Source organism: Colobus angolensis, unplaced genomic scaffold, assembly GCF_000951035.1.
Source record: "Colobus angolensis palliatus isolate OR3802 unplaced genomic scaffold, Cang.pa_1.0 Scaffold200, whole genome shotgun sequence".
Classification (NCBI taxonomy): domain Eukaryota; kingdom Metazoa; phylum Chordata; class Mammalia; order Primates; family Cercopithecidae; genus Colobus; species Colobus angolensis.
In genome coordinates this window covers 6,751,039-6,773,944 of record NW_012115156.1, presented here as the reverse complement: position 1 = coordinate 6,773,944, position 22,906 = coordinate 6,751,039, and the positions used below count along the sequence as shown (strand labels likewise).

Genomic DNA, 22,906 nt, shown 5'->3' with positions numbered 1-22,906 from the left:
TCTTGACACAGAAGGCCTCTTCAGTTTCTTCTAGTGTAAAGTGGACTTAAAAATTCTATCCTACAAGGGTATTTGCAATATGCTAGGCATCTTCTAAAGAAAAATACCTCAAAGCAAAAACTGCATTTATTCACAACTCCTTAAATCACGCAAGCTAATTTAAAATGAATAAATAAAACTGCATTCACAGGTAACTTTGCCCAGAATAGAGTTAGAAGCAAGGTCCTCAGTTGGAGAAATTGGATGCATCTGCTTGCACTGAAAATTTCCCCTTCTCATTAGTTTATCTCCTTCAGTGAGATGTTTCTTCAGCCTGGCCCATGTTAATGTCAAGCTAGATAGCTTTACTTTCAATCAAGGCGGCAACTGCCGAGAACTGAAAAAGCTGCTGTAGCTGTATGTTGAGGTACCCTAAGTTTAAGGCCACCGTCATAGAGTATTTCTCCCCAATACTGGCTTCCCTCAGTTGAGTATGTTGTGTCCTCCACTTCCCCACTCCAGGGTACCGATGGGAACGGCAGCTGGTGTTCAGGAGTAAGCTGACTATGCACACAGCCTTTGATCGAAAGGACAATGCACACCCAGCTGAGGTCACTGCCTTGGGCATCTCCAAGTAAGTGTCAGGCTTTTTCCAGCTCCGCTTCCCATCTGAGTCATTTGGTTAGCCAAGGGCCATATACTCCAGCCCAGTCTTTGGGGAAAACAGATTTTATCTGTATTATCATACATAGCTCAAAGAGATAAATCTGAAGAACCCTGTCAGTGTGTAGATATTTTTCTTTTCTTTTTCTTCTTCTTTTTTTTTTTTTTGTTTGAGACAGGGTCTTGCTCTGTTGCTTAGGCTAGAGTGCAGGGGCACAATCACAGCTCACTGCAGCCTCAACCTCCCAGGCTTGAGCAGTCGTCCCACCTCTGCCCCTCAAATAACTGGGACTATAGGCGCGTACCATCATACCTGGCTAATTTTTGTATTTTTTGTAGGACGGGGTTTCACCGTGTTGCCCAGGCTGGTCTCAAATTCCTGGGCTCAAGTGATCTGCCCACCTCGGCCTCCCAAAGTGCTGGGATTACAGGTGTGAGCCACCGTGCCCATACACTGGATTTTAATTCTGAATTTTCAAAAAAAGTGAAAAACTGCTTTTTCTGTTCCTCAAAGATACAGCAAGGGTGATCCAAAGAAAATTGAAATGGAAGTGTAAATTTGGGCTCAGTTCAGTTTTCGTCTGTTTACACATACATCCCTGAGTGAATCAAGGAGTCTCTCCGGGACCCTTACCAGCCCTGACCCCAAAACACACATCCACCAAAAACCAGAGAGCCTCAAGAAGGAGATCACAGACAACAGAAGCCTTCCATACAATGACCTCCTCTGTCGTGTCTCCTGCAGGGATCACAGTAGGATCCTCGTTGGTGACAGTCGAGGCCGAGTTTTCAGCTGGTCTGTGAGTGACCAGCCAGGCCGTTCTGCTGCTGATCACTGGGTGAAGGATGAAGGCGGTGACAGCTGCTCGGGCTGCTCGGTGAGGTTTTCACTCACAGAAAGACGACACCATTGCAGGAACTGTGGTCAGCTCTTCTGCCAGAAGTAAGATAAGATATCTGCTTTTTGAATTTACATTGATTAAGCTCTAAGGATGTTAATTATGCCCTGCACACAGGTTCTGATTGCCCTGGCATCCCCACTACAGTATGCCTTGTTAGTATGAACCAGTCTTCACTTTTTCTGTTCTTCTTTATTACTACAATTAGGAAATTTTTCTATCATACAAGTCACAAACACCTTGTCATCCATGACACAGAATGCACATATGCTAATATTTCATCATATTTAATTTGGAGGCCTGTATGTGAAATGTTTCTATAAACACTATAGATACATTTTAAGTATCCTCTTTGCACCCTTCACCAATCACACCCATTCTCCATGTTGTTATACTTTGAGGAGCATGTGTTGCCTCTGTAAACATTACATCATATTGTTTTGGTGTTTTCAACTTCACTTTTCAGCTTTATATAGTATACTGTTTTTACCCTTCTATAACTTTCTTACTCAACATTGTCTTTGAAATCCATTTATATAGATAACTTATTCTAATATATTTATTTTAACTATTGTCGGTTATTTTAATTATATGAATTTATCACCATTTATTTCTCTTTTGATGCCTTCTCAGGGTTTGTGTTTTTTTCTATTAGTACTATAAATAATGCTACAATGCATATCCCTATGAATGCCCTTCTAATACACAAATTCCTCTAGAGATGGAATGAAATTGATAGAACACAGATTTATTCTTGATCTTAATTAGATATTGCCAAATTGCTCTGCAAAACAGTAGTGCTAGTTAATACTACCTCCAACAGGACATGAAAGTTCTCCAAATTCTTAGTCATGCTTGGGACTGCCAAACTTTTTCCACTTTTGCCAATCTGATAGCTAAAAAATAGTGCTTTGTTGTTTTAACTTGCAATGCTAGTGAGACAACATCTTTTCATGTTTGTTGGCTATTTGGGTTTCCTCTTGGGTACTTTGCCTTTTTCTTTTTTTTTTCCTTGAGGAATTCTTTTATATATTCTGTGCTGTACACATTTGTCTTTTATATATCTTGCAGGTATGTTCTGCCAGTCTGTGGCTTGCGTTTCAACTTTGTGTATGTTTTTTCTGTCAGACAAGTTTTTAAACTGGTTGTAGTCACATTTATTACTCTTTATGATTTTTGCTTTTTTGTGCCTTAAGAATTATTTCCCTGTCCTAAGATCACGAAGATAATCTTATTTATTTTCTTTTAAAGGTTTCAAAGTTTTATTTTTCACATTTAGATCTTTAATTCATTTGTAATTTATTTTGGGGTATGACATGAGGCAAGGATCTGTTTTTCCCCCATATGAAAGGTCAGTGGTCCCATGGCTGTGGATTTGGTTGATAACTCTGTCCTACACCCGGGTCCCAGATACATATCCACAGTCATTACTTTTTCTGCCAGACAATAGAAAGGATTCCATGGACAGTACACTTTAAGGCTTATATTGCCTTACTCCAGAGATGCTTTCATAGAAAGCATATTATTCTTGTGTAATTATGAGGCAGTTTCTGAGGTTTTGTAGGCAGCATTGGCTTACTGGTGTGGGCATAGTCTTTGGGTTTACACTGAGCAAATGCTCATTGTGCTACTTTCTGTGGCCATAATGCCAGCAGGTTACCAAGCCTCTCTGAGCTTTGGTTTCTTCATCTATAAATGTGGGTAAGAAGACCAGTCCTCTTAGAGCTATTGAGAGAATTAAATGAGATCACATGCATGAGTGTTTTAAGGCACCAAGTTCAGAGTCTGGCAAAACAGATGTTCCATAATTTGATTCCTTAAACCTTTTCTGCTGGGCAGTCTGGTTCAAGATGAGGGACCCAAAATGTTGCAGCCAGCCATTTCCTATGGAAATTTCTGTGGGGCTGGCAGAGGATTCTGTCTAGTGGCTCTGTGCTTTGAAAGGCCTGCTGTATAAAACCTATAATGGGGCCGGGCACGGTGGCTCACACCTGTAATGCCAGCACTTTGGGAGGCTGAGGTGGGCTAATCACCTGAGGTCAGGAGTTCGAGACCAGCCTGGCCAACATGGCAAAACCCTGTCTGTACTAAAAATACAGAAATTAGCCAGGTGTGGTGGTGTGTGCCTGTAATCCCAGCTACTCAAGAGGTTAAGTGAGAGAATCACATGAACCCCGGAGACAGAGATTGTAGTGACCCGAGATCACGCCACTGCACTCCATCCAGCCTGGGCGACAGAGTGAGACTCCATCTCAAAAAAATAAATAATAAATTTTAAAACCCATAATGGGTTTTATAGAGCAGGCCTTTCAAAGCACAGAGCCATATAGTCTTTCTTTCTTTTTTTTTTTTGAGACAGAATCTCACTCTGTCACCCAGGCTGGAGTGCAGTGGCGCGATCTTGGCTCACGGCAACCTCTGCCTCCTGGGTTCAAGCGATTCTTCTGCCTCAGCTTCCTGAGTAGCTGGGACTACATGCATGCACCACCTCGCCCGGCTAATTTTTGTATTTTTAGTAGAGACGGGGTTTCACCATATTGGCCAGACTGGTCTCGAACTCCTGACCTCCTGGTCTGCCCACCTCAGCCTCCCAAAGCGCTGAGATTATAGTCATGAACCTCTGCACCTGGCCCATATATATATATATATATATATTTCTTGAGATGGGGTCTTCTTCTTTCACCCAGACTGGAGTGCAGTGACATGATCACAGCTCACTGCAGCTTTGATCCCCCAGCTCAAGCAGTCCTCCCACCTCAGCCTTCCAAGTAGCTGAGACTATAGGCAAGAGCCACCACACCTGGCTCATTTTTGTATTTTTTGTGGAGACAGAGCCTCACTATGTTCCCCAGGCTGGTCTCAAAGCTGCGGGCTCAAGCAGTACCCCCACCTCAGCCTCCCAAAGTGCTGGGATTATAGTTTTCAGCCTCCACGCCCATCATATTAATCTAGTGATTTGTGCTAGCACTTCCGTATGTCTGCTGGCACACATCTGTTCTTTGTCATGTTTAATTTTCAAAATATTGTTTAATTATAGGTAATTCTTTAAATTATCCATTGCTATTAAGTGTTGGATGGAAGCTTTATTGGAAACTGACCAAACAGTGATAAGTTCTGACGAAGCAGGTACAGAAGGAAGTGCTGTCCGAAACGCACAGCCTGTGGTCTCTATGGCTGAGAGCTGTTGACACTCCTCAGGGTTCTCAGAGGTCCAGTGACAGTCCTTTAAACCCATAAGCTTATAGTACTTAATTTACTCTCTGGACACTTTTACTGGTAGATTAATGGACTAAACATAAATCTCCATTTCAGGGACAGGTACAGTGGCTCACATCTGTAGTCTCAGCACTTTGGGAGGTCAAGGCAGGAAGATCACTTGAGGCCAGGAGTTTGAGGACAGCCTGGACAATGTACTGAGACCCCATCTCTTAAAAAAATTTTGTTTTCATTTCCATTTTAATCTTGTGAAAATCCAAGCCTAAAGTGATTTAATACCACATCCTGAGTCACACCCAGCTTTATTCCAGGAATAGGAACTCTGAATACTTCTTAAAGAATTTGAACATCTCTTAAGAATAGTCTCCTTCAAACAGTTCCAGCAAGATAAATAGGAAATGAGGGTGTTGGGACTGGAAAAGGAAAGCCAGTCTAACTGCTTAAGAAATGATTGAAGAGTGGATCAAGCAAAATGTTTCAAAGCACAATGGAACTTGATAGTGATCAAACTCGTATTTCTCTTGGAAATTAGAAGACTCACTAATGAGTTATTAGTAATTCTCTTGGAAGTAGGTATTCATTAGTGAGTCTTCTAATTTCCACTCGTGAGTTTTTCTAATTTCCACTAGTGAGTTTTTCTAATTTCCAGGAGAAATATGTCAAGCTCCAAGTAAAGACACTGACATACCTCCCAAGCTTATAGGCCATGAGAATTAGTCTGCACAGGTAGAATGGCCTCACATTGATGTTCAGACACCTTGGCCTCATTGTGTAGGAAAATCTTAACTCTGTTTTTTTGTTTTCGTTTTTTTAATTCTCATCAAAGAAATAGCTTCCCTGGTTTAATACTGCATTTCTTCGTAGACTGAAACAAATAATACAGCTTTCCTTTTAGTCCTTGTTCAGCCACACAACGCAAACCAGTATGGCCTTTGGCATTTTACTGCAAGCTTTCCATTCGATTATTAATATTCCGGAACCCATGATCAAGCATGGAGGAGACCAATAATGAATTGACTTTTCCTTTCCTTTAGGTGCAGTCGATTTCAATCTGAAATCAAACGCTTGAAAATCTCATCCCCGGTGCGTGTTTGTCAGAACTGTTATTATAACTTACAGCATGAGAGAGGTTCAGAAGATGGGCCTCGAAATTGTTGAAGATTCAACAAGCTGAGTGGAGACCACGGTCTGTAGACCCCTTCCCGATTCTCCTGTCCCAGCTTGGAAGGCATTGAAAACAGTCTCCGTTTACACATCTCTTCATACCACGTGTTTGAAGTGTTAAAATTCAAAGGGATCATTGAATAAAACGGGTGTAGAGTACAGGAATGGGGCAGACGTGATTCAGGTGAACAGCACAAGAAGAATGTGAGGTGGTTCCTAGAAGCAACACTTTCCATCTCCAATTCTCCCTGATGACAGTAGCTGTCTCCAAGAGAAATATCCTCACTTATTAACTCTCTTTTCTTGCATCTCATTTTTATAGAGCTACTCATCCTTATTTGGAAAAACCAACAACAAAAAAGGCTTTTAGAAAATGGTTGTAAATCTGACTTCTTTGCAAGTAACTGTATATTGTAAATAGGTATAAAAGGCCTTTTTTCTAAATAAGGACTTAACTGCCTGTAACATGAAACTTCAAACTAAACCACTAACTCAATGAACTACTTATGGTTTGTCTGACATCCCTCACTTACCAATTAATTATAAATATGTTTTTTTAAATCCCCAAAGACATTATCTGTGGTCTTTTTTTCCTTTCAAGCTCAGCCTGTGTGCCTGATGTCATTTCTTTCAAGTTGCCCACAGTATCTCCACTTAAACTAGGCTAGTAACCAAAATAATGTGGACCTTCTTTAGGAAACAGCGTGGGAGAATAGGAGTCCAGCCGTAAGATAAACTGGAAATATTTGGGTGTCTTGTACCTGGCTATGCACCACCTCAGTGTTGTTCCTACATAAACAAGGCCCCTTTTAAACTTGTATGTGGACTGCTGTTTGGTCAAAGAATACCTTCTTAGCATTGCAGAAAGGTGGTCAGATGACCAATGCAGTGCAAGAAACAGCCCTGTCTCAACTAATGGAAATATATTTGCATGTAACCCAAAATTAGCTTATCTTGCATAGAACATAATAAGTATGTGTCTTTCATGACACGGATGTTCTACTATAGCATTTTCAAAAAAGGGGTAAAAAAAAGGAAAGAAAAAAGTGTACAGAATTAACATATAAACTTTGTTGTAAAACTGAATCATGTCAGAACTGCTTAAAATTAACCTTTACCATTTAATGTCATCTACCTGAAAACAGTGAGATTTATACTGTATCAATGTCTATTTTTTTGTTTTTGCTATGAATATAATTACAGTATTTTAATATTTAGTTATTTAATTTGTTCTACTAGTTGGATACAGAACACACAAATCCAGGGGGATTAAAGCTGGAAGGGGCTAAGAGATCAGTTTACAGAGAAAAGGCCTGGTGGTGGGATTTTTTTAAATGTGTGTTATGTACATATATATATAATATATATTAAAAAATGAAACAGTTAATCTAGATTTTAACATTTTCAGAAACTTAGTGATAATATTATGAACAATTCTAAAAGCCCTGTGATTTGAAAAATGTAGAATCATTAATGGCCCGAGATAGGCCTTCGCACCCTCACAGAGGCGAAAGGAAAGGCCTTCGCACCCTCACAGAGGCGCCATGCAAAGGACAGTGGCTTTGGCTTCTCCAACTTTTCGTGTTTAGGCCCTGGTGAGAGGCACACTTATGCACTAAAATGCACATATATGCACGTGCATTCAAAAACAGGCATTTGGTACAATGGTGATCTTGTACCTGATGGGCTGAAACCAGCTTAAGAACAAACTTGTTCTTCCTGATACGATAACTAGGTCTCCAAGAGAAAATATAAAGGCTGCTTTAGTGCCTTACGCTTACTAAATTTAAATCTTTATTTACCTGGGTTTGAGCCTACAGTCTATTTATGATTACATATCAAAATTGATTAAAACACTTCCATTTCTAAAAGTTCAGATATACTTGTTAATAAAAGGATTATCGGCATTAATACTTTAACTTAAAGAAAAGTTGTGTTCTGTTTTCCTTTCTGTGTCTTACTCCCCCGACACTGTCCCTCCCCCATCACCATCTTCAATTCTAATAAATAATGCTGATGTTCAACAGTTGCAGAAATTGTGCTATCACGTAACTGTGGGCCTCACCCCTGTCTGGCCCTCTAGGTGAGTTGTAGCAGTGTTATTCTACACTTTTTAAAAGAAGCGTCCTCCTTTTGTCCGTGAATCATGTTTACCCCATACCCAGTGGCAGAGGTGTTCTTTAAAGACTTGAATATATGAATGTGTGTGTGTTGTTACTTAAAGGCTATTCCTCTTTGTAATAGGAAACTATATGAGATGAACACTTTTAAACTTTCCGACACAACTTTCATTACTAACTTTCTGACACGACTTCCATAACTAGAAGGTGGAAACCAAAACCCTCATGGTAGTATTTCCTCTGGCAGCTGGTGCTGTGGGCAACTGTTTTGTTCAATCGGGTTTCTTTTCTTTTTGCTTCTAATGCAGAAATCAACAGAATCACTCACACATACAAGTACACTCACATACATAAACTAATTGTTTCTCTGGATATCGTTCTGTGTTCCATGTAAATTTATTTACCAACATCTATTGTCAACATGCACATCTACCTTAGTGTGGTCTGCATTCTTTCTCTGCGAGTACCTCACAGGGCTCCTGCCTGATCTTCGTAGTTGTTCATTCATCCATCCACCGGTTCATTTGTTCATCCATGTATTCTAACATTTGTGTGTAGTGTGCAACTGTAATGTCATGCTTTTGAAGAAGAGAATAGCTGCCCATAGCAGCCATCCGTCTGGATAATAGCAAAACACTCTAGATAAGTTATTTTGCACTTTCTTATGTATAAAGTTGGTAGAAACTTATTTTTGCTTTGTATCATTTAAATACATTTTGTTTTGGTAAATGAACTGTGTATAAAATATTTATGCCGTTAAAACTGTTTTTAGAAAGTATTTTTAATTTCAGCAAGTTTGGTTACTTGTTGCATGACTATTAACACAGCTGACTTTTTGTGTCAGTGCAATGTATATTTTTTGTCCTGTTATTAACTTGTAAGCCCTAGTAATGGCCAATTATTTGTACAGCAACAGAAGTAAATTGAAGATACTGGCTAAGACTGGATTGATTGTGGACTTTTATACTATATTGCAGAAACCAATATGTTTCTTGGTGGTTATGTAAAAGACCTGAAGAATTACTCTCTAGTGTGCAATCTGTGATATCTGAATGTTCATTGTATATTTGTCTCTGATGCAAAAAGGTAGAGTAACACAATTACAATACATGATTAAATGCAATAGTCCAGGTACTTAAGTAATTTTTTTTCATTTCAAATAAATGCCCACTATTACCACCAAAAGAAAGAAAAAGAAAAGTTGTTAAGTCAGTTATTCAGGGAAGGAAAAAAAACAGAGATCTAATAACTCCCTAAACTTTTTGTAGTTCTTTTCTAGTTGTAAATACTTCAGAAGCACCTGCATAAGATTGCAGAAGTATTGGCTATTAAGTTCCAGTTCCAGTTCTAGTTTGACTCATCCTTAAAAATCAGGCTTTCTGCAGTCTGAGCTTCTCAATTGTGCTGGATTCCCAGGGCTAATGAGTGTATGTGGGTGGCAGTAAGGAGAAGCAAGCCCCTTCTGGGAGATGTGATCCTCAAATTTGACTGGACCTGTAGAAAAACACAGGTCTGCATGGTTTTTGCTCTTTTTTCCTGAGCTTTATTCTCTAGCCAAAATATTGTGAAAAGTAAGCAACAGTGTGTATGTGTATATATATATATGTGTGTGTGTGTGTCTCTTGCACCCATACTATAGTCACAAAAGGAATATTCCAGTGTCCCCCCTCACCTGGAACTACAGCAGCCGCTGTTAGCAGCTAGTCTTTCCAGTTCAGCCTTCAATCTGAGAATGTTAGAAGTCACAATCCATTGTTCTTATTATCAGCTTGTTTGGTTTTAAAATAGCCTTTCCGTAAAGAAGAGTTTTTAAGTTTATTTAGGCTGTTTTGATGATTTTACTTTTTCTAAAGATGCTAAATTCATTTTAATGAACAGCAGAGCCCCAAATTTGAGTATATTTTGCTTATTACAAATTTTACCTTAGTGCAACTCCACTTGAGTGGCAGAAGGTGAAGGAATGTGAAGAACTAAAACAATACCAATTTCTTTAAAAAATTTTTTTAAAAATGGTAAAAGAGAAAGCTTAGAGCAGTTCCCATATTATTAATGCTTTATTACTTACAGTTCTAGTGAGGGGTTGCAGTCAAGGATGGGCACTGCAGAATTCTCAGATGCAGAAATTCAGAGTTTAAAAGAACAAACATGCAAATGATTTTCAGTGAGTCCCTTGTCTGCCATTTGCTTCTCATCTTCAACAAAATTTTCCCTACACACCTCACTTTTGACCATTTGATGGAATTGGCCCAGCACTTGGTTAGTTTTTTGCTTTATGAATATTCTCATTTCCTCCCACCTATTATAAAGCTCTTTTATTTTCTTTACTTTTGCTAGAGACAGCATCAAGCCAAGCTACCACAATATCATGGTGTTTTGGAGATCCCTGAATAGGAATTATCACTGAGGCTTCAGTTCTAACCAGCTTGGGAATGTAGAAAGCCTCTTGTTTTAGCGCTCGCTCTCTCCAAAGGGTTTTCCTTTATCAGTAGCTACCTGTGAGGATGGGAATGGTCTAAGATGGTGCTTCTTTAAACTTCTTGGTCTGAGAACTCTTTGATACTTAAAAATTTTCAAGGACCCCAAACAGCTTTTGCTTATTTGGTTTATATCTGTCGGTAGTCATTGTATTAGAAATTAAAACTGAGATTTAAAATATATATGTCAACTCATTTAAAAATAACAATGATAAGAGCATGATGTATTAACATAAATTATGTATTTCTATAAAAAGTCTTTTCTAACCGAGTGCAGTGGCTCACACCTGTAATCCCAGCACTTTGGGAGGCCGAGGTGGGCGGATCACCTGAGGTCAGGAGTTTAAGACCGGCCTGGCCAACGTGGCGAAACTCCGTCTCTACTAAACATACAAAAATTAGCCAGGCATGGTGGTGCGCGCCTGTAATCCCAGCTACCTGGAAGGCTGAGGCAGGAGAATGACTTGAACCCAGGAGGTGGAGGTTGCAGTGAGCCGAGATCTTACCACTGTACTCCAGCCTGGGTGACACAGTGAGACTCCGTCTCCAAAAAAAAAAAAAAATCTTTTCCAAACCAAATTTTTTTGCAAATCTCTTTAATGTCTGGCTCAATAGAACACAGGTGGATTCTCAAGTCTGCTTCTGCATTCCATCTGTTGTGATACTTTGTTTTGACTGGATTTTTGGAAAAAGACACATCTGCATGGCTTTGGCTCGTTTCCTGAGCTTTATTCTCCAGCTATCATATTGTGAAAAGTATGTCTATCGCACCCCTACTATAGTCACATCAGGAATATACTTTGTTTTGGTTGAAGCATGAAGAAAATCCAACCTCACACATGTTGGTTGAAAACGGGGTGAATATTTTTAATTTTTATGGGCTCATAAGTATATATTTATGAGGTACATGTTATGTTTTAATACAGGCATACAATGTGTAATAGTCACATCGAAGTTAATAGAGTATTTACCACCTCAAGCATTTATCATCCCTTTGTGTTAGGAACATTCCAGTTCCACTCTTTTGGCTATTTTAAAATATGCAGTAAATTGTTGATTAGAGTCACCCTGTTGTGCTATCAAATACTAGATCTTACTCATTCTATGTGACTATATTTTTGTACCCACTAAACATCTCCACTTTCCACCCTCCTCCCTACTACTCTTTCTAGCCTCTCATAACCATCATTCTACTTACTCTCTGTCTCCATGAGTTCACTTGTTTTAATCTTTGACTCCCACAAATGAGTGAGCACATGCAAAATGTCTTTTTTGGTATTTGCCTGGCTTGTTTCACTTAACATAATGTCCTCTAATTCCATCCATGTTGTTGTAAATGACAGTATTTCGTTTTTTTATGGCTGAATAGTATTCCATTGTGTATATGTGCCACATTTTCTGTATCCATTCATCTGTTGATAGACTCAGGCTGAGTTCAAATCTTGGTTATTGCAAATAGTACTGCAGTAAACATGGGAGGGCAGGTATCTCTTTGATATACTGACTTGCTCTCTTTTGTGTGTATGCCTAGTGGGATTGCTGGGTCATATGGCAGTTCTATTTTTAGTTTTCTTAGGAACCTCCATACTGTTCTCCATCGTGGTTGTACTAATTTACATTCCCACCAACAGTGTGGGAGGGTTCCCCTTTCTCTATCCTCACCAGCGTTTGTTCTTGCCTGTCTCTTGGATAACAGCCATTCTAACTTGGGTGAGAGGATATCTCCTTGTGGCTTTGGTTTGCATTTCTCTGATGATTTGTGACGTTGAGCATTTTTTTATATACCTGTTTGACATTTGTATGTCTTCTTTTGAGAAATGCCTATTCAGATCATTTGCCCATTTTTTAATAGGATTATTAGATTTTTTTTTTCCTGTTGAGTTGTTTGAGCTCCTTATATATTCTGGTTATTAACCACCCTTGTCGGATGGGTGGTTTGCAAATATTTTCTTCTATTCTGTGGGTCGCCTCTTCACTTGTTGATCATTTCCTTTGCTGCACAGAAGCTTTTTAACTTGATGTGATCCCATTGTCCATTTTTGCTTTGGTTATCTGTGCTTTTGAGGTCTTAGCCAAAAAATCTTTGCCCTGACCAAAGTCCTGGAGAGTTTCCCCAATGGTTTCTTCTAGCAGTTTCATAGTTTTAGGTCTTAGAATTAAATATTTAATCCATTTTGATTTGATGTTTGTATATGGTGAGAGATAGGGAGTCTAGTTTCATTCTTCCGCATATGGATATCTAGTTTCCACGACAGGATTTATTGAATGGACTGTCCTTTCCTCAATGTATGTTCTTGGCACTTTTGTCAAAAATGAGTTCACTGTAGATGTATGGTTTTATTTCTGGATTCTTTATTCTGTTCCATTGGTCTATGGCTATTTAGACCATTGTTTTTACACCAGTACCAGGCTGTTTTGGTTACCATAGCTCTGTAGTGTAATTTGAAGTCAGGTAATGTGATTCCTCCAGTTTTGTTCCTTTTGCTCACAGTGGCTTTGGCTATTCTGGGTACTTTGTGATTCCACATAAATTTTAGGATTATTTTTTCTATTTCTGTGAAGAATGTCATTGATATTTTGATAGGAATTGCATTTAATCTGTAGATTGCTTTGGGTAGTATGGACATTTTAACAACATTGATTCTTCCAATCCATGAACATGGAATATATTTCCATTTTTTGTGTGTTCTCTTTAGCTTCTTTCATCAGTCTTTTACAGTTTTCATTATAGAGATCTTTCATTCCTTTGGTTAAGTTTATTCCTAGGTATATTACTTTATTTGTAGCCATTGTAAATGGGATTACTTTCTTGATTTCTTTTTCATATTGTTCACTGTTGGCATGTACAAATGCTCCTGATTTTTGTATGTTGATTTTGTATGCTGCAATTTACTGAATTTATCAGTTCTAATTTTAGGTTTTCCCAAATATAAGATCATACCATCTTCAAACAAGAATAATTTGACTACTTCTGTTCCAATTAGATGCCTTTTCTTTCTCTTTTCTGATTGCTCCAGCTGGGACACTATGTGGAGTAACAGTGAAAATGGGCATCCTTGTCTTGTTCCAGATCTGAAAAATTGCTTTTTCAGATCATTGCTTCTTAAGATAGTAGTTTTTTTAATAGTTTAAGTTTCTTAAAGATTAATTACTATGTGGACTCTGAAATGATGCCAATGAACTTCTCATATTATTATGACATTAAAATCCGTGGATCTGTCTTGCACTTTGAATTTATTTTTTTACCCATCCATAATTTTACAGCATCATGTATTGATCATTTAGAAAATTATTTTTAAATCCTGATTCAAGCACCAGAGGCAGAAACAGTATATGTAGAACTTCTAAATGTTGACATATTTCATTAGACAATACCAAAAAATCACATTATCATATACATTAAAATACCACCAGCTGTATCAGAAAATTTTAAGTCATAGTGACAGACACAAATTCTACAAAAAATTCTTATTTTTGCTTAAAACCCAAATTATCATTTGCAATAAATACTGTCTGCTGTTTTCTTTGAAGGGACAGGCTCACTTTGTTAATATTTGAGAACATACCATCCATAGAACTGTAGCTTGTCAATTGTTCTTTCAATAAAAATAGTATTCCATGAGAAAGGAAGAGAGTTCAGCTCACAATTCAATCACACAAGTGCTTCTTTTTGAGACAAATGTTGTACTTCAGTATGGAGGTGCTTTATGGGTACTTCTCATCTTGTGTCACTCTACTTAAGGGGCCAAGATTTAATAAAAGTAATAATTTTTATTGCTTCTCCAAGGTCATTCTTAAGTCAAAGAGGCACTTGTGTTTTTACTGCAAGTGTTTGATTATGAAGAATATGATCATTACTACTAGTGTTTTGGTGCCACCATAAGGTTCCAGCAGTTCTACCCACCACTGCTTTTGTACCTCAATAAAAATATCAATGCAGCGAAAGGGTAAATAGTGTTTTAGTAGTACCGTGAAAACCTTGCAGACCCTTTGAAAGGGTCTCAGGTTTCCTGGGGGCCTGGAAACCCCTTGAGAACCACTGGTCCAAGAAGACATGAGATGAGGCTACCTAAATTGTAAAGTAGCATGCATGCAATCTCATTCAGTAATGATATTCCTAATCACTAATCCAGTGCTTCAACTGGGCTCTCAATGAAACCTCCCGAGAGCAAGACAAGGCCCTATCACATTGAAGTGTTTTGGCGGCTACCCCCAGCTACTGGGATACCACCTCTACAGCTCGACAGCATGTTGGAGTTTCAAATAAGGACTTTTGAAATCACATTATTATTCTATTCAAGGCACTAAAATTGTGATAATGTAAAAGAAACTGCTAATACTAATCTTTTAATATTAGATACAGTTCTAACTAGTATAATAAACTATGAGGAGAGTCAGTCTGGGGGCTAAGCTCCCATTCTACCACTTACTGTGTGACCTCAGGTGAGTGACTTAACCACTCTAGGTCTGAGTTTCCTTATATGGAAAATTTGTGTTAGGATACCTGCCTCCAGAGAATTGTTATAAGGATTCGATGTGGTAATATATATAGGAAGGGTAGTGCCTGACAAATGTGTTGTCAGTACATTCCAGTGTTAACTCGGAAATACGAACATAAAAGGGATGATGCACTGAAACATCTGAATGCCAAATGAACGCCAATGGCAGGGAGTTAACCTTCAGTCAGATATACAGGAGGCAGAATGCTAGAATGGAAAGGGCTCTTCAAAGTCATCAAGTCCAAACCCTCATTTAGCACGAGAGGGAAGGGGTTCATAACAGGTGTTTAGTGTTCCCAAAGCCAGGCTGCTTTTGAGGTAGAATTCCCAGCTCTGCTCCTAAGCATCTGACACCCAGGCCAAGGCTCCTTACAAACAGCTCCCAGTTAGTATTTCCCAATTTTCTTTTAGGTGATTACAGTGCAAGTGTACTTTGGATGTTATTTCAATATTATCCATGCATAATTATGCCCTTCTTTATCAAGAAGATAGAGCATCCGAACTTCAACCTTGGCCTTCAGCTATCATGCTTCCTGCTCAACAAAGGCAAAGAAGAGTTGCAAGCTGCATTCCAGTACAGAGGACAGAGTTAAAGAAAAACAACTTGTTTAGGGTCTTGCCCTCAGGCCCTACTACAAACTTCAAACAAAAGCTATATCCTAAAAATGTTATTTCCCTGCATAAAGTTTCCCTTCATAACAGGAAGCCACTCCTTTGCAAACTGACTCAAGAAATTCGCCACAGAGCAAGGGTGAACTAAGCAGTCTTTGGTTATAAACTTGAGGATCCTTTGAGTCTGCTGCTGGCCGATTCTGCCAAGAGGAAAAAAGAAACCAAGTTCTCCTAAAGCAATGTTATCAAGTGTGCTGTGGTTCAAGCGCCAATCTGCGAATGTTGATGTCTTTTTCCTTCTAAGGTAGAAAATCTGTGTTTGTGCTAACACATACTTAGCTGGGCCTTGAAGATGATTTTTTACAATGATGTAAGTACCCTCTCCAAGAACTTTCCAGCCTATAAATGAGGCTTGCCTTCATGCAGGTTATCTGTAATTAGATTTTCAGTAAGTGTATTCCATTCCTTACTGTTTCTAATTCAGTAATACTCTCTTCCACAATATGTTTTCTTTGCTCTGCACTCCCCATTTTCATATCATTGTTATCTGATCTTTGTCCTTTTTTGAATTATTGTATGACACCAGGCCTTCCTGGGAGGTCCTCCCCTATTCCCCTTGTTCACTCCACTGCCCCCACCCCGTGACCCGCCACTGCACTCCTGCCTCATCTTCCTGAGTAGCTGGAACCACAGGTTCAGGCCACCATGTGCAGCTAATTTTTTTTTTTTTTAAATAGATGAGGTCTCATTATATTGCCCAGGCTGGTCTGAAACTCCTGGGCTCAAGTGATTCTCCCACCTTGGCCTCCCAAAGTGCTGGAATTGCTGGTATGAGCCACCACACCCAGCCTAGGGTTTGGTCTTAGACATTCAAAGTTTCTCATTCTTTGAAGGTACCTTGAGCAAGTGAGCAAGGCACCCTCTGCCTATGAGAATCACCCACCCAGCACCCCAGGATAGAAGCCACAGGGTCTTTGTAGCAGTGCCAGAGAAGAAAGCCTCTTCCCCTCCTTTTCCTAATCCAGTCTAACTGGGGAGGACGATATATTCCAGGGCAGCCCCCACCCCTCAACCCTGCCCGGCAGATGGATCCAGGAGGGGCTACTGGACCCATTGTGGGGTTCCCATTTGGGGTCACCTGGCAGCCCTTCCCTGTCCCATACCCAGTCCTAGAATACTCCCCCATCCCACCCCTGCCTTTTCACCATATCCCATCATTCAGATTCTCCAATCAGCTATCTTAACAACTTCAATACATAATTAACGTACTGTAAAAATCATCAAGTCTACAATTGAGTATGTTTTGGTATATTCAGAGTTTTGCCACCTGATATGGTTTGGCTGTGTTCCCACCCAAATCTCAGCTTGAATTGTATCTCCCAAAATTCCCACGTGTTGTGCGAGGGACCCAGGGGGAGTAATTCAATCATGGGGGCCGGTCTTTCCCATGCTATTCTCATGTGTGAATAAGTCCCACGAGATCTGATGGGTTTATTAGGGGTTTCCGCTTTTGCTTCTCTCTCATTTTCTCTTGCTGCTGTCATGTAAGAAGTGCCTTTCACCTCCTGCCATGATTCTGAGGACTCCCCAGCCATGTGGAACTGTAAGTCCAATTAAACCTCTTTCTCTCTTTTCGGTTTCCAGTATGTCTTTATCAGCAGCATGAAAACAGACTAATATCGTAAATTGGTACCAGTAGAGTGGGGCGCTGCTGAAAAGATACGCAAAAAATGTGGAAACTATTTTGGAACTGGGCAAGAGGCAGAGGCTGGAACAGTTTGGAGGGCTCAGAAGCAGCAGGAGAATGTGGGAAAGTTTGGAATTTCCTGGAGACTTGTTCAATGGCTTAGCCCAAAATGCTGATAGCAATATGGGCAATAAAGTCCAGGCTGAGGTGTTCTCAGACAGAGATGAGGAAAGTGTTGGGAACTGATGTAAAGGTGACTCTTGTTACGTTTTAGCAAAGAGAGTGGCGGCATTCTGCCCCTGCCCTAGAGATTTGTGAGACTTTGAACTTGAGAAAGATGATTTAGGGTATCTGGCAGAAATTTCTAGGCAGCAAAGCATTCAAAACATGACTTGGGTACTGTTAAAGGCATTCAGTTTTATAAGGGAAGAAGAGCATAAAAGTTTGGAAAAAAATGCAGCCCAACTATGCAATAGAAAAGAAAAACCCATTTTCTGGGGAGAAATTCAAGCTGGCTACAGAAATTTGCATAAGTAGCAGAAGCCTAACGTTAATTCCCAAGACAATGGGAAAAATGGCTCCAGGCCATGTCAGAGACCTTCACAGCAAGCCCTCCCATCACAGGCCTGGAGGCCTAGGAGGAAAAAGTGGTTTCATGGGCCAGACCCAGGGTCTCCATGCTATATGCAGCCCAGGGACTTGGTGCCCTGTGTCCAACTTGCTCCAGCTGCGGCTGAAAGGGGCCAATGTACACCTCGGGCTGTGGCTGCAGAGGGTGGATGCTCCAAGCCTTGGCAGCTTCCACGTGATGTTGAGCCTGTGGGTGCACAGAAGTCAAGAACTGAGTTTGGGAACCTCTGCCCAGATTTCAGAAGATGTATGGAAACACCTGGATGCCCCAGCAAAAGTTTGCTGCAGGGGTGGGACCCTCATGGAGAACCTCTGCTAGGGCAGTGCAGAAGGAAAATGTGGGATCAGAGCCCCCACACAGACTCCCTACTTGGGCCCTGCCTAGTGGAGCTGTGAGAAGAGGGCCACCATCCTCCAGACCCCAGAATGGTATATCCACTAACAGTTTGCACCATGTGCCTGGAAAAGCCACAGACACTCAACACCAGCCTGTGAAAGCAGCCAGGAGGGAGGCTGTACCCTGCAAAGCCACAGGGGCAGGGCTGCCCAAGACCATGGGATCCCACGTCTTGAATCAGCATGACCTTGATGTGAGACATGGAGTCAAAGGAGATCATCTTGGAGCTTTAAAACTTGACTGCCAGACAGGTATGGTGGCTCACGCCTATAATCCTAGCACTTTGGGAGGCCAAGGCAGATGGATCACCTGAGGTCAGGTGTTTGAGACCAGCCTGGTCAACATGGTGAAACCTCGTTTCTACCAAAAATACAAAAAATTAGCTGGACGTGCTGGTGGACAGCTGTAATCCCAGCTACTTGGGGGACTGAGGCAGGAGAATTGCTTGAGTCTGGGAGGTAGAGGTTGCAGTGAGCCGAGATCATGCCATTGCATTCCAGCTTGGGCAACAAGAGCGAAACTCTGTCTCAAAAACAAATAAAAACAAAAACACAAAAAAACAAACTTGACTGCCCCACTGGATTTCAAACTTGCATGGGCTCTGTAACCCCTTTTTTTTGGCCAATTTCTTCCATTTGGAATGGCTGTTATTTACTCAATGCCTATAGCCCCATTGTATCTAGGAAGTAACTAGCTTGCTATTGATTTTACAAGCTCATAGGCAGAAGGAACTTGCCTTGTCTCAAATCAGACTTTGGACTGTTGACTTTTGGGTTAGTGGTGAAATAAGACTTTGGGGGACTGTTGGGAAGGCATAATTGGTTTTGTAATGTGAGGACGTGAGGTTTGGAGGGGTCAGGGGTGGAATGATATGGTTTGGCTGTGTCCCCACCCAAATCTCAACTCGGATTGTATCTCCCAGAATTCCCATGTGTTGTGGGAGGGCCCCGGGGGAGGTAACTGAATCATGGGGGCCAGTCTTTCCCATGCTATTCTCGTGATAGTAAGTCTCACAAGATCTGATGGGTTTATCTGGGGTTTCCACTTTTATTTCTCTCTCATTTTCTCTTGCCACCACTATGTAAGAAGTGCCTTTCACCTGCTGCCATGATTCTGAGGCCTCCCCAGTCAGGTGGAACTGTAAGTCCAATTATACCTTTCTTTGTAGTCTCGGGTTTATCTTTATCAGCAGCATGAAAACAGACTAATTAATACACCACCATTGTCACAATCTAATTTCAGAATATTTTCATCACCCGAAAAGAAACCCCTTACCATGAACAGTTACTCCCTATTCTCCTCCTCCTGCCCCCAGCCTCTGCCAACACACTAATCTACTTTGTCTATAGAGTTGCCCAATCTGAACATTTTATCTAATGGAATGATGCAATATGTGGTCTTTTGTGAATGGTTTATTTCACTTAACATTTTTGAGCTTTATCTATATCACAGCATGTATCAGTGTTTCATGCCTCTTGATTTCCAAGTAGTAGTCCCATTGTATGGATAGACTACATCTTATTTATCCATTCAGCACATGGTGTTTAGGTTGTTTCCACTTTTTTACTATTGTGAATCATGCTGCTGTAAACATTCATGTTCAGGTTTTTGTATGGATGAATGCTTACATTTCTCTTAGGTATATACCAAGAAATGGAATTGCTGGCTCATACGGTAACTCCATGTTTTACATTTCGAGCAGCTCTCAGACTGTTTTCCAAAGCCATTGCACCATTTTACATTGACACCAGCAATGTATCCAATCAGTTTTTATTCTCAGGGAACAGCACCAACCAACCTGTACTCCCTCTGTGCCCCCTTCAAGTGCTCATTAAAATGTAAGTCACTCTGATTTGAGGACAGGTCACTTTCCAATATACTTTCAAGAAGGTATCTGGTGAGAAAGTAGTGACAGTGACAGCCTCTTCTAGCAGCCTCAGAATGCGCTGGGGTCTCTGATCCCACCTGGGCTTTTCCTACCACCTTGCCTCACTCCCTGCTAGCTCCAGCCCAAGTCAGAGCTCCAACCCTTCCTGAGGTGACCACAATCACAGCACCTTCTACAATGTTTCTCCAGCTACTCTGCACATTCTTTTGAGGGAATGGGATATATTTAGTTATTTCAAATACTAAAATGATGTCTCATTCAAATATGGTTCTATATCCATGTTTAGTGGACATATGATATCCATCACTTAGTGAATAACTGAGGTTCTGGGAGTGGCAGTAATTAATACTCTTAGCAGTAAATATTACCTTCAAAGAAAAGGTACTCTCTTGAAATTCTTGAAAGCTGGATCTTAGAACTGAGTCGCCCTTGCAGGGTGCCGACAATGGTGAAAAAGATGGAGGGGGCCATGATTAGTAGGAAGGCCTCTTCTTGCCTTTGCCTTCCTGGGGGCCAGAGCTCAATGGGGCAAGGGAGCAAACTGCCCCTTCCTTCAGTGAGGGCTCTCACTTAAAACTTCCATAAGTTATTTTGGCGTCGCTTTTAATATTAGTGTATACACTTGGTCACTGCTCCTCAGCAGAGAAGTAGTGTCGTCAAACTTGGATTTGGATTAAGATCTGTTCCTTCTCTTCCTGCTATCAAGTAGAATTGTCAAGGTGGGACTTCCAGCTGTGTCTGAGTTAGGGGGTGGCAAATCCTCTCCCCAAAAAAGCATCTAGTAAAAGCTGGAGAAAATTTATATTTCCACACTCTAGAAATTGAACACAGGTATACACTATGAAAAAGGTTTATGCTTGAAAAACTGGGGCACAGTGAGTGTTTGTGGAATCCTTTCCGAGGGCTGCATGCATGCCCCCACCAGCTCAGCTGGGTTACAGCTTTAGTCAGGGCAGGACAGACTCTAAGAACTCCCGACAGTCCAATGGGACTTGCTCAATTTGCAACAGCGGACAATACCCATACCCAGAGAAGTCAGTGGAAGTGACAATTTCAGAGGATGAGAAGGGAGGGCTAATGGTACCACAAGCTGGGAATTGTGTGGTTGGGCCAAGCGCTTTCCTAGATGAGGCTGCACACGAGTGCAGAGAATACCTGGAGAGGTTCTGGGCAACACTTCCACTACTGGCTGCCCCTGAACACAGGAGCCTCAAGAGGCAAAGATGACCAATTGGACATCATTAAATTTAAAAGATGTTAAACTTCAAAAGACACCGTTAAGAAAATAAAAGACAAGCCAAAGCCTGAGAGAAAATATTTGCAAATTATATATCTGATAAGGTACTTCTATCCAGAATATATAAAGATTTCTTAAACTCAATAATAAGGAAAATAATGCCATTTAAAAATGGGCAAAAGAGGATGGATGCAGTGGCTCATGCCTGTAATCCCAGCAGTTCGGGAGGTCAAAGCAGGTGGATCACTTAAGCCCAGGAGTTTGAGACCACCCTGGCCAACATGGCAAATGCCATCTCTACAAAAAATACAAAAATTAAATGGGCATGGTGGTGGGCACCTGTAATCCCAGCTACTCAGGAGGCTGAAGTAAGAGGATCTCTTGAGCCTGGGAGGCAGAAGTTGCAGTGAGCCCAGATTGCGCCACTGCACTCCAGCCTGGGCGACAGAGCGAGACTCCGTCTCAAAAAATAAATAAATACATAAAAATAAAAATAAATAATAATAAATGGGCAAAAAGATATGAATATTTTTGTCAAAGAAGATACACAGAAGGGAAATAAAGCACATGAAAAGACATACCACCACTAGCCATTAGAGAAATGCAAATGAAAATCACAACGAAATACCTTTATGCATCAGCTAGAATGTCTATAATTTAATTTAACAGATGATGGCAGGTTTGGGTAAAGATGCAGATAAACTACAACCACTGCAGATCACAAGCAAGAATGTAAGATTGTACAGCTACTTTAGAAAACAGTTTCTTTTCTTTTCTTTTTTTTTTTTTTTTGAGCCACAGTCTTGCTCTGTCACCCAGGCTGGGGTGAAATGGCGCAATCTTGGCTCACTGCAACTTCTGCCTCCCAAGTTCCAGCGATTCTTCTGCCTCAGCCTCCCAAATAGCCAGGATTACAGGAGCATGCCACCATGCCCAGATGATTTTTGTATTTTTAGTAGAGATGGGATCTCGTCATGTTAGCCAGGATGGTCTTGAACTCCTGACCTCAGGTGATCCACCTGCCTAGGCCTCCCAAAGTGCTGGGATTACAGGCCTGAGCCACTGTGTCCAGCAAGTTATTTCTTTAAAAGAAACTTACCATACAATTAAGCAATTCCTCCCCTAGCCATCTACCCGAGAGAAATGAAGAAATTTCTGCACAAAGACATGTATGTCTACTCACATTCATAGTAACGTTCTTCATAAGGGCCCCGAACTGGAAATAACCCAAATGTTCATCAACTGATGAGTTAGGAAAACATATTAATAAAAAGGAGAGAAGTGCTAATACATGCAAAAACATGCCAGGTGCAAAACATACTATATAATTCAATTTATGTAAAATATCACACAGACAGGAAGCAGATCAGTGGTTGCCAAAGGCTGAGACTTGGAGTGAGGATTAACTGCAAATGGGCACCAGGAAACTTTCTGGAAGATC

At 40.6% G+C, this 22,906-nt stretch overlaps 1 protein-coding gene across 2 annotated transcripts in view; it reads left to right on the top strand.

The window, feature by feature from the left end:
- The window catches only part of WDFY3 (WD repeat and FYVE domain containing 3), a 273,196-nt gene extending 264,208 nt beyond the window's left edge, over positions 1-8,988 (top strand). For both annotated transcript variants that reach the window (XM_011941788.1, XM_011941789.1), the window contains 3 exons: positions 502-613; positions 1,388-1,585; positions 5,792-8,988. In XM_011941788.1, the coding sequence (XP_011797178.1) occupies positions 502-613; positions 1,388-1,585; positions 5,792-5,915 (434 nt within the window). In that variant the 3' untranslated portion in view covers positions 5,916-8,988. The remainder of the gene's footprint in view (positions 1-501; positions 614-1,387; positions 1,586-5,791) is intronic.
- The last annotated feature ends 13,918 nt before the right edge of the window (positions 8,989-22,906 follow it).